This window comes from Hydra vulgaris, chromosome 15, assembly GCF_038396675.1.
Source record: "Hydra vulgaris chromosome 15, alternate assembly HydraT2T_AEP".
NCBI classification, from domain to species: domain Eukaryota; kingdom Metazoa; phylum Cnidaria; class Hydrozoa; order Anthoathecata; family Hydridae; genus Hydra; species Hydra vulgaris.
The window spans coordinates 35,959,977-35,972,029 of NC_088934.1; the positions used below are offsets into that span (position 1 = coordinate 35,959,977).

A 12,053-nucleotide genomic window follows, 5' to 3' on the forward strand; every position below is an offset into this window, starting at 1 on the left:
AACAATAAAAACTAACAGGAAGGTAAGCCAAGCTGTCTATCAACACAAAACATTACAACAATAACATCACAACAAATACGCAAAGCATTAGCAAATAGGTTAAGATATTTGTAGGATCACATTACAATAAATATTAACAGACATGTTTTCTATATCCACTACACTGTAAAAGGCCAGTCAACAGACATTAAATATATTACAGAAAGGGATCGTCCATAAATATATTTAAAAAACAGAAGTTGGAGATATTAGGCTCTTTTTTAAATTTATTTTTTTTTTAAATTTAAGTTTATGTAAAAAACTAAATTATGTTTTTGATAAAAAAAAAAAAATTTTGATTGTCAGGTTGGTATTTTTTAATTTAATGTTATTTTATTAAGCTAATTGAAAGTGTTCATATTACCAAGTAATGTGGGTAACATGAGCACTTTAGCTACTTTTTTAAAACCTCTGCGCTTTAAAAAAACAGCAAATATCAAAGTAAATCATGAAAGAGATCTCTAAAAATTGATTATTTGCAAAAATTTTGGATCCATCATAACTATTTATGAAAATATTCCAATATCCGCTTAAAGTGCTCACATTACCCTAATCTATCCTACACTAACTAAAAAAAAAATTATATATATATATATATATATATATAATGGAAAAAGGTATGCCCAGCAAAAAAAAGCAATAATTGAATATTTGTGAAATTTGAAAAAAGATTTAATTCTTTTAAATAAGTATATATAAATGATAATAAAGCACTAGAGGCCTTTCACTATTTTAATCAGTAGTGCCACTATTTTCATCAGTAGAGCATTAATGATAAAAATAGTGAAAGACCTCTAGTGCTTTACTATCATTTATATATATTTATTTAATAGAAATAAATATTTTTTAAAATTTCAAAAAAATTCAATTATTTTTTTTTTTTTTTTTTTTTTTTACTTGCCATACCTTTTTCCATTATATTGTTTATTACCAACTTGGTAGTTTTATATATATATATATATATATATATATATATATATATATATATATATATATATATATATATATATATATATATATATATATATATATATATATATATATATATATATATATATATATATATATATATATATATATATATATATATATATATATATATATATATACACTCACACTCACATTGTACTGTACACAAAAGAAAAAACAAAATTTATTGACGAAAAACAAGTATATATTTACAAAAAAAAACTTTCATGTCTACAAATAAAAATTTTTTTAATTGAAGACATAAAAGTTTTTAATTATTCCGCCGGACCTTTGACCCCTGTATGAGGGGTATTGGCCACCCCATCTAAATTATAGGTGGTCAGACCCCCCATACTAAGCCCACCTCTGAAATTACCTTGGGTCAAAGGTCCGGGCTTCTTTTGTCGAAAGGCTTTATAATCTTCATACGTAAGCGCTAAAAATAAAAATAAAAATTGATCATTTTTTTTTAACTGAATTTTAAAATTTTAATTTTAAATGAAGATGCAAGACTAAAATTAGGAAAATCTAATACTTATAATCAAGCAAATTTTATAGAATTGAAAACTTATAGTTACCGTTTGGTGTTTTATCTAAACAAAAAAAAACATAGACCTAAATATTCTTCTTGCTTGCTAAAAGGTAAATAAACCACATATAAAAGACATTTTCAATGAAATTTCATCTTTGCCATTTGACAGCTCATCTAGATGGAAATAATTTGTAAATATATGAACATTTGAATTTTTTTACATAAGTACATGTATATAAGTACATAACATAAGTACATCTACATTAGTAAGAAAAATTAAAAAACATAGTAAAAAAAAAAAAATGTTGTGAAGACTTTATCAAATATTAATACTTTAAACTAAATTAAGACTAGTATACCTCACTTAACACCTCGTTAAGTGAGGCATACTGTTCTTGAAGGAGAACTAAAAAAAAAGAAAAAAAAGAAATAATGAAAATTAAAAAAGAAACTAAACCAACAATTAAAGATTCTAAATATTAAAAAGGCTAATTTTTAATATTTACATATATATATATATATATATATATATATATATATATTTAATATTTATATATTTATTTAATATTTATATATATATATATATATATTTAATATTTATATATATATATATATATATATATATATATATATATTTAATATATTATAATATAATATATTAAATATATATATATATATATATATATATATATATATATATATATATATATATATATATATATATATATATATGTATATATATATATATATATATATATATATATATATATATATAAATATATATATATATATATATATATATATATATATATATATATATATACATGTATATATATATATATATATATATATATATATACATATTAAATATATTAACATTTAAATATATTCATATATAACCAACAATTAAAAATATATATCTTTATTTTATTGGTAAATATATACAATATATTCTTGCTTACCAAGCTGTTGCTTCAGATCTAAAATAGAAAAAACATTTTAAATTTAATTTATTTTTTTAAAAAAAGCGAAAAGAAAACCTAAATAATAAAATCTAACTTACTTAATACTTCATTGCTATCTAAAAAAATTAACATGCTATTATAAAGTTTTGAAAATGTTTTTCCCAAGTGAAATACTACCAAAAGAAAATTATTCAGTTACCGGATAATGAAATCGACGAAGCTAAATGAAAAAGATATTTATTGCTTGTTTTTTTATTAAATAAAAAACAGAAAAGGAACAAACTCTAAAATGACAAAAATTAATAAATTACTTTATATAAAAATAGAACAAACAAAGTGATAGTGGATTTAATCCGGAAATGAAAAGAACCTTTAGAAAAAAGCCTACTGCTCTTGAATCTACAAAAATATCCAACTTACTTCTTTCTATCTATATTTATATAAAATAAAAAATTAATTAATGAGTTACCATTACTTTCAGTTGATCCACAAGCAACTAAAATATATTATCAAATAAAAAGCTTATTTATATAATCCTGACATTATAGGTCATTAATGGCGCCGTTCCCTTAAACGATAAATGAATTGGAGGAATATGAAAATGAGCAGCAATACCTCTAAAAGCAATTCAGATAGCCACACTGAAATTGATAAAGAGATAAACAGTTTATTAAATATTAAACCTTGCATACCCTTGATAAGACCATTTTTTCAGATTATTGGTCAGACATACCAAGAAGAAAGTATTAAAAGCATTTATTTGGTTGACATTTTCAGCAACTGTTTTTAATTGTTTTGCTTGCATAACCTAGACCGCAAATAAAGTAAGAACTTTATTTAGACGTTAAAAAACTTAGTGAAAGCTTGGTAGCAACAAAAAGTATGAAAACGAGACAAAAGAAAAAAGTACAGAAACTTATAAAGAAGCAGCTTATGTGATAAACTATCAACTGCTCACAAGAAAGTCAGCCGAACCTCTCAGTTCAAAAAGCAAGCCATTGAAATGTTCAAAAAAGTCTAAAACTATCAAAAGCGTATTTTTACACCATATATTGTGGAGGATCAGTGCTTAAATTCTTTTTAAATTGTTTATATAGGTGCCCCTAACAAGCCCTTACGGTCTTATACAGATATTTTAATCACGGATCCTTTGTTTTTGATGCAAGTGCGCTACCACTGCGTTACGGCTTCTCATTCACTTTTTCAGTCGCTCAAAAATACATAGTAACAATAAAAGTTATTTGCAACACCATTGTTGCGAAAATGCAAGATAATTGCAAAAACAAAACTAATCGAATAAAAACCCATTGCGAATCCAAAGTATATAAATTTGCAACTAAAAAAACTCTATGCGATATGATGCAAAGATTGATTACATTGGTGCGAAATAACTCAACGTTGAGTTTGAGAGACACAAGACAAAGGAAACGTACGAATTTACAACTAACTAAGCAAGACAAATCCACTTTAGCCACAAATGAAAGTGAAATTTTTATTGGAAACTAATTTAGTACAAATAGTTTGCACAAATAATGAGGTTAAATATTTCTTATTCGTTTCGCTGATGAAGTTTCAACAAATAACTAATAAAAGCCAACACAATCAAACATTTGACCTTTGATTTATAGCAAAATTTTATTTAATTTACCAATAAATTTTAAGAATTTTTTGAATTTGTTGATTCATACGCTCCAACATTTACGGCGACCAAATGTTATTGGTACTTGCTCTCACTTGCCAAATAAATGAGGGGATAAGGGTTGACATTTGAATTTTTAGTTCTTCCTCCTCCCTCCCCAGACTATCAGAACTTTCTGTTTATTAATTTCTAATAAATGTAATTTTAATTTTTTACTTTTAAAAATCATTTTTTTCTTTCCTCAAATGCTAAAAATGAAAAACTTTTTCCTCAAATGCTAAAAATGAAAAACTTTTTTCTCGAATGCTAAAAATGAAAAACTAATTCCTTAAGTAAAAATCGTAAAACGTTACCGTTTTCGGATCAAATTTATTAATTGGTAACTATGTTACCAATTAATAAATTTGATAAATTCGGATCAAATTTATTAATTGGTAACTATGTTACCAATTAATAAATTTGATAAATTCGGATCAAATTTATTAATTGGTAACTATGTTACCAATTAATAAATTTGATCCGAAATACATTACTTGGTAACATTTGTTAAAAAAGTGCATGATTTGGTTACATATGTTATAATAGTAAAACAGTGGTTTAGAAATGAACGTCGTAGTGCTAGTGTCGAGGAATCGCAAAACTCTGACATTCAAAGGTATTTTGACAAAAACATTTGTTTGTTTTATAAAATTGGTAAATTTATATAATATACAATATTATGTATGAAGGTATCATGATATGATAGACGGAATGGTAAGAAATTAAGACACCTCCCTGCCTTTTTTCACTTCGAGCACTTTAAAAATATTTATGATTTATACTTTTACATTTGTATTACTACAAGTTAAGTATTTTACATTTATGCATCACACACACTCAAACACACACTCAAACACAACACACACACACACACACACACACACACACACACTTTAGGGTTGCCGTTTCATCATTATTTTAATATGCTTATACAAGTTTTATAATATGGTTATAAGTAAACCGAAAACTGATTTTCAATTAGTCGAGATTTACGAGAAATTTTTATAGAGCGACTGTTTTTAAAGCCTTATTACAGCGTGAAAGTTTTTATTTTTATATCTAACTAAGATACTCAAATTTTTTTCTGGCTGGTAATAAGTACCTGCAAACTTTTTAGAGACGCTGGTTCTTTTAACAACAGTAAAATATCAAAGTAAAACACGTTGAAAACGTTAAATTTACTTGTTAGCGTATTTAGTGGAGTTATTCGAAGCCACAAAAGGACATTTTTTCATAACTTGGGGCTTATTTGCCAAATTAAAGCGACCGCATAGCTTGTTGCTTATTATAACATGCGTTACCTATTATTGATTCAGGTTCTTTAATTATTCAAAACATTTTAAATATAACAAATGGTAATTAAAAAAAAAAAATTTCCATGATACTGCTTTAATTTGTTTTTACAAAGAATTGTGGAAGTATTTTTCATCCTCTGAACTTTACCTTATATTAAATATACATAAATATTGCGCTTTATCTTTGGATGATGGCTATTATTCTTTTATTTGTATAACTTTAATAGCCTTTTGCTTGGCCTCAGCATATACTTACAAATCAGTTCATCATTTGTTGCAAAATCAGGTTTGAAATCTCTGACTATTTTTTTAAGTTATTTCGCTTAACTCCTCTTCCCTCGATCATCTTGCTTTACTCCTTATAATTCTTCTTTTTCTAAAGATTGAACTCATTTTGATTTTGTTTTTTATCAATTGATCTATCCGCTTTTATTTATCTTTTTTCCAATATTTTTGTTATTGCTTACTTTATTTTTCTTCTGGCTCGGCTCTTCTACTCCAGACACCCCTTATTTTTTAATTTCACTTCTAGATTAGTAACTTGTTTCTTACCCTAGCTAGTGCTCATTTGTTCTGTGTTCTTCATTAGGTGATTCAAAAATGTTATGAGTTCACTTTTGTTTTTACTTGTTAAAGCATTTATCTTGATTTTTTCTTGAATTGTTTAAAATTTTATTTATTCTGATATTGCACTTGTTTCTACTACCTTGACACTTCGTGGCTTTTTTTGTTATTGTCTTCTGGGTGAATTTTTTGTATTTTTGCTCAAGATTGCGCCTCTTTCATAACTACCTTGATACAGTCAAGCATTAAAATCTTTATTCTTTCTATCCAATTTCAATTTCTTTGTGCTGCTACAATTTTTTTACTTTGTCTATAAAAATAACAATTTAAAATACATATTAAATATGTATACAACATCAACAATAAATTATATTGTTGATGTTGTAAGAAATTGATGTAAAAGATACTGTCTGACTTATTTTCAGATTACTAAAGCTTAGATTTTTATCTGAGAAGTTAGGTTTAGAGACTTTTGGAAAATCTTTGATATTATTGTTAATAAAGACAGGTTCTACGATAAAGCAGAACTATTTTCAAAGAACATTTTCTCTAACTTATATCTTAACCCTTATTGCCCAAACTTTCATTTATCACAAAAAACGAAAGCAACCCTTTGCTAACCATCAAAGTTACTGTTGCTTCTGTAGCTTGGGTTCCACAGTTGATTGTAAATTTAACCCAAACAAAACTTAGATATAAAAAATAGTTATCTCAACTATTAGTTATCCTAACACTATTGAAATCTTTACGTTTATTTTGGATTGTTATTCGCTACTAGTCTCTCATAAAAACCGTTTAAAAATTACCATCTGCAAAGGTTGCCTCTCTTTGTTGTGCTTGTCATACTTTTTCTTCTTCTGACTCAATTGTCTACCATTATATCTTATTCGTCCTTTTCGTTTATTATTGTCGTTTTCAGGCTCGTTTTTCTAATAAATCCCTATTTCTGTTAGAAAAACTTCTTAAATGTATTGGAAATTTTGTTGGAATTACTCTAGCTGCTAATCCTAACCTTCTGTCACATTTTCAGTAAGTTGCATTTTTTTTTCTTTTCAACAAATACTATAACAGATTCTCACCATCATTAAATGTTTGTTTTCTTTAAACAAAAATTTTATAAATTTTATAATTTTTTAAGTCTTCTGTCAATTACTATCTTTTTCTTTTTTTTTTTTAGCTCTCTTATTTGTTTTCTGTTCACTCTCAGTTGATTTAATAGTTGCTTGCAGTCGTGATTGAAGTGATCTGTGTGAATCGCGAGTCTCAGCTTGTATGAAATGAATTATATCTTTGATGGAAGTGAATTTGTTTTTAAAAAATTTTAGTTTTTTGCTAAATTGAGATTTAAATGAAAAAGGTAATAAAGCAACAAAGCACCGTTTAATATAAATTATTTTTTTGTAAACTTTACGAAAAGTGTTTGTAATTAGTAAGGGAACATTGTTTTTTAGTTTTTTGTTTTTTTCAAAAACTAAAAATATTATTACTTAATCCACACTTTACTGATTTGATTGAAGTTGTATGAGGTCATTATGTGGTCGTTTTGTATCCAAGTGTGTGCGTAGATTACAAGGCAAAAGTGATACGACGTAATTTTTAAGATTAAAAGTAAACGTATTTGCATCAATTCATAATTTAAAAAATTTTCAGATTCTAAAATAGTTTGCTTCTAAAAATCCGTAGTGAGGAAATATATGTTCTTAAAAATAAAGCCAGAAACTAAAATAATTTAAAACCGTAGATGCAATGATGATCATTATTATCTATGGTGTTGAAGACGATTATGATTTTAAAGATGATGATCATAATCATAATCATGATCATGCTCATGACGATGATGATGATGATTATAGTTATGATGATAATAATGATGATGATGATCATCATCATCATCATTATCATCATCATGATTTATAAGCGTGCTAAAAGGAAAGTTGTTTTTAATCAAGTAAAAATTATGTAAAAACTAAATTTGTTTTGTCTTTATCAAATATTATAGTTGTTTTGTAAAACTACATTTAGAATCACTTGGAAACTTGCGAATGTCTGCCACTATATTGTGTAAATCAATGTGGCATGAAAATTTTGCGTAAAGAGGTTTGATTTATTTTCGAAAAAACAGTTTTATATAAAAAATATATTGTTACATTTGGTAAGTAAATTATTTTTCAAATCTATTCATAGATGTCATCCCATATCACTGATAGTTGCGCTAATACAATTGTTCCTTGTCAATACTTTTACATTGGATGCAATTTCAAGGTAAGAAATTAAGTTATTAGAATATAAAAGTGTTTAAAAGTATCAAACAAAGTATCATCAAAATATCATGGTGATAAAATTAAACGTTTCTTTGCCTCAACTTTGAGCAATACACTTCTAGAAATAGTAAAGATTGTCTTATTGTTTTTTCTTGAAAAAAATAAATTTTATATTATGCATTGATAAAAGGTTTAAATATAAAAAAAGCCGTTTTTTAATAAAGAGCAATTCCTTTTTAGTTTCGATTTTCATATATTAATCTAATTTGAAACATTTATATAAATTTCGTTAGTATACATTTTATTTTTTCAACTTTTATTACTTAAAATTAAAGAAATTCCAAAAATGGAGAAGAAACACCCAAGTGAAAATATTTAAAAAAAAAAATTGCACACCAGAAACTGATTACAGTTTTGAAACGACCATACTTTGTTTAGTTAGAAAAGGTTGTGCTGATATTAACAAAAAAAGAAGGTTAAACGGTAGGTCCTAAGTTTTTGGTGTTATAGACTTTTTAACTCAATAATTTATCCTTTTACACCCAACAAACAACTTTAAATGCTCACAACTTTTAAACAAATGTTATTTTTTATGAACGAAATTTGAAATCTAACAATAAACTTTAACTTTTGTAAAAATAAAACCAAATTTCAGAAAGTGTTTCAATTGCTCTTGTACTATAAAATAAATCTTGCTTTTTTAATAAAGTTTTTACAAACATTTTTGAGTATGAATAAGGTTGACTACGATTGTTTAAATACAAAAATAAAAGAAGATTTTAATCGTTTTGTTGATGATTTTAGTGATGTATTACAAAACAATGTTATAATAACCGTTTAATGTTTACTTTGACAAACTAATATTTCACAATTATTATATAAAAAATCAATAAACAAGATTTTTTAATAGAAAAGTATGACGAGAGTTGTTTACAGTGCTGAATTTAATATAGGGCTATTTGGGCCAAAACCATGGGCCCAGCGTATTAGGGGGCACCACATTTAATAGAGATAAATTTTCAGCCAATTTTCATAAATAACTAAGTTTTAAACTTTAGCTTCTTTAGGTACTTAAAAAACAGAACCCGTAATTAAAAACAAAAAAAAAACAAAGTTTATTTGCAAAATTATTTGAAAAAATGTAAATAATTGCTAAATAATATCCAATATTCCGATTAATAATAATTTGTTATTTGATAACAAATATTTCCATTAGGCTAAATTATTCAAAACAATAATTTATTATTTTATAACAGTTAATTCCAAATAATATTAACCCAAATAAATAAAAAGAAATTTATAAAAAGAAAACAAATTAATAGAAATTTTATAATCATACAAAATGACATTGCAAGTAGTAAACGTTTTTTTTTTAAACAAAAACAAACATAAAATTTAAAAAGTTAAGAAAATAAATACTCAATAAAGTAGAGAATAAAAAATAAACAAAAAGAATAAAAAGAAAAGGTTCTAATTACTATTTTAGTTCCTAGATATAGCTTGCGTGGATAAATACTTTGTGGTTATTAGCGTGTTTCAGATTATCTTTGTTATTTACAGGTTTTAAAGCAAATCTGCAAATAGCCATTTTCGAAACAGTTGCACATATATGCAATATTCTAACATGACATTTTCAAACACTAAACAATAATAATAAACTCGTCAAATTCTAAAACTATACTTGAATACTATGGCAGTCAGCAACCAATTACTAAATGAGTTTGTTTGAATGTTTTAAAGAATATGAGCTAAAGGAAACAGAATAACTAAAAGACAAAAATAATTGCGGCCGCCTCACTTTGATTGTGGACATGCACCTTCCGATCAAATGTCACTTTCCAAGAAATTTTGTAAATAACCACGATGAGTCTTCTCTTAACCGAAGAGTTCTATGATCATGCGACTATCTAAAATCAAGGCCTATTAACATACACTAGTCCAAAATGGCACAAAACTTGAACTTGAGTTTCTGAAAAAACCCTTTGGGGGGATTAAAGTACAAATGTTCCCATTTCAAAAAATGCAAAAATTGAAATCAAACTATTTCGTCCGAGAAGGAAAATTGATTTTGAATTTTTTACATTTTATGAAGAAATGCCGGTTGACATAATTATTGAAAGAAAAAAAATTTGACTCATTCTAAACCGGAAATACCATCCAAATGTATGTAACATATTTGTGTGCTGGAACATTTCGTTATTATGTGTATGGGTTTAGGAAAACCTTTAGTTAAAAAAAAACATTAGTGTATTAAGTGGTAATTGTAGAAATTTTGTTTGAGTTTAACAAAAGCATAATATTCATAATATTGAGTCTTTTTTATCACAATTAAGTTAAAATGATAAACACTAAACAATTTTAATTCTCATTTATTCTTCCAAACAAATAAAAATCACATTGATTATTTCTTTTCACATTCTACAAATGTTCTCTGTTAAATTTGACCACTAATGCTTCCAATTTCATTCCATATTCTATGTGATGAGAGGGCCTTTTAAATCTAGTCCAATAAACACTGAACCTGTGATGAATAGAATCAGTTGCTTGTTCACTGTAACGCCCCCAAAGACTCTTTTCTCTGAGCAACAAAGTCTTAAATGTGATAAAAAACAGAATGGACCTTTGGAGTCACATTGACCATTGTAAGTTGAAGATAGGAGCTTTTAAAGCAGTTGATTTTATCAATATAGCTTTCATCCAGTGCATTGCCAAAGCAAAATGTCACAATAGAATCAAATTTCCTGAATGTGTTAATGATGGGAAAAGTTTCAAAACCGCAGATTTTCTCAGCAAGCTGTTGCAATACATCAATGTTTTTCTAAAGTTTGCGACACTCATTCCCAGCAAATTGACCTCCATGAAAAGGCTGACATTTGATGTGAAGAGCTAATGGCCACTCATTTGCCTTTGACCAGTGGTCCTTCAGTGCTTTGTAGAGGTAATTAACAGCACCCAGGAGTAGATGAAGTTCCATTGGAGGAATAACGTCTAAGATAAGCATTTCATCGTCCACAGAGAGAAGGGGATAATGAATGACATTTTTGAACTGCTTTGCTTTTTTAGAATCCTTGCCAGCTTTTTCAAAGGCTTTGAAACACTTCCGTAGTGTTCCAAAAGTGCGAAGATTGCTTTTGAAGGAAAGATTCTTGGAGTCTATATCACAACATGTGCATGGATGGGTACTAGCATGTGACTGCAATCCACACAGGACGTTAGCTACTTTCATGTCACATGAAACAAAGTATTTCACATTGTTTGGTGTAATGAGGTTCAGGATTGTTCTCAGATTTTCATAATTTTCTAGGAACATCTTCAGCAATGGCCACAAGAAAACGTTTAACACTACTATTCTTTCCGAGAAGTCGATCGCTTTCTTTTTGGTGGACAGAATGGTTGAGACGATGGATCCTCCTGGATTCCTAGGGTGAATTTAAGAAAACCGTTGCCTCCATCTATTTTAAGTTTTACTATAGGATCAGTAAAAACTTGTCTTCCCTTCAAAATTTCATCTGTAAATGCAGAGAGTTCTTTGCAGTGGACCACTGTTTAATGACTGATTTTATTCTGATCATGATGAACATCGATTATTGTTTGGATGAAGTGATCAGAAAGCAGCTTACCAAATTAAGAGAATTTCTCACAAAATTTAGTCTCAATTATTTTTGATTTTGACACATGGTTGAGAGTTGTAGCAAGTTTTTTAATTTCTGTATTAATAATCTTGGGCAGTCAACTTAGATTCTTTTTTGA

The 12,053-nt window shown here is 26.6% G+C and overlaps 1 protein-coding gene across 1 annotated transcript in view; it reads left to right on the plus strand.

The window, feature by feature from the left end:
- The window catches only part of LOC136091285 (TNF receptor-associated factor 5-like), a 138,562-nt gene that overhangs the window by 79,594 nt on the left and 46,915 nt on the right, over positions 1-12,053 (plus strand). Inside the window, exons 8-9 of the mRNA XM_065818648.1 lie at positions 8,065-8,139; positions 8,227-8,304. Coding sequence (XP_065674720.1) covers positions 8,065-8,139; positions 8,227-8,304 — 153 coding nt within the window. The remainder of the gene's footprint in view (positions 1-8,064; positions 8,140-8,226; positions 8,305-12,053) is intronic.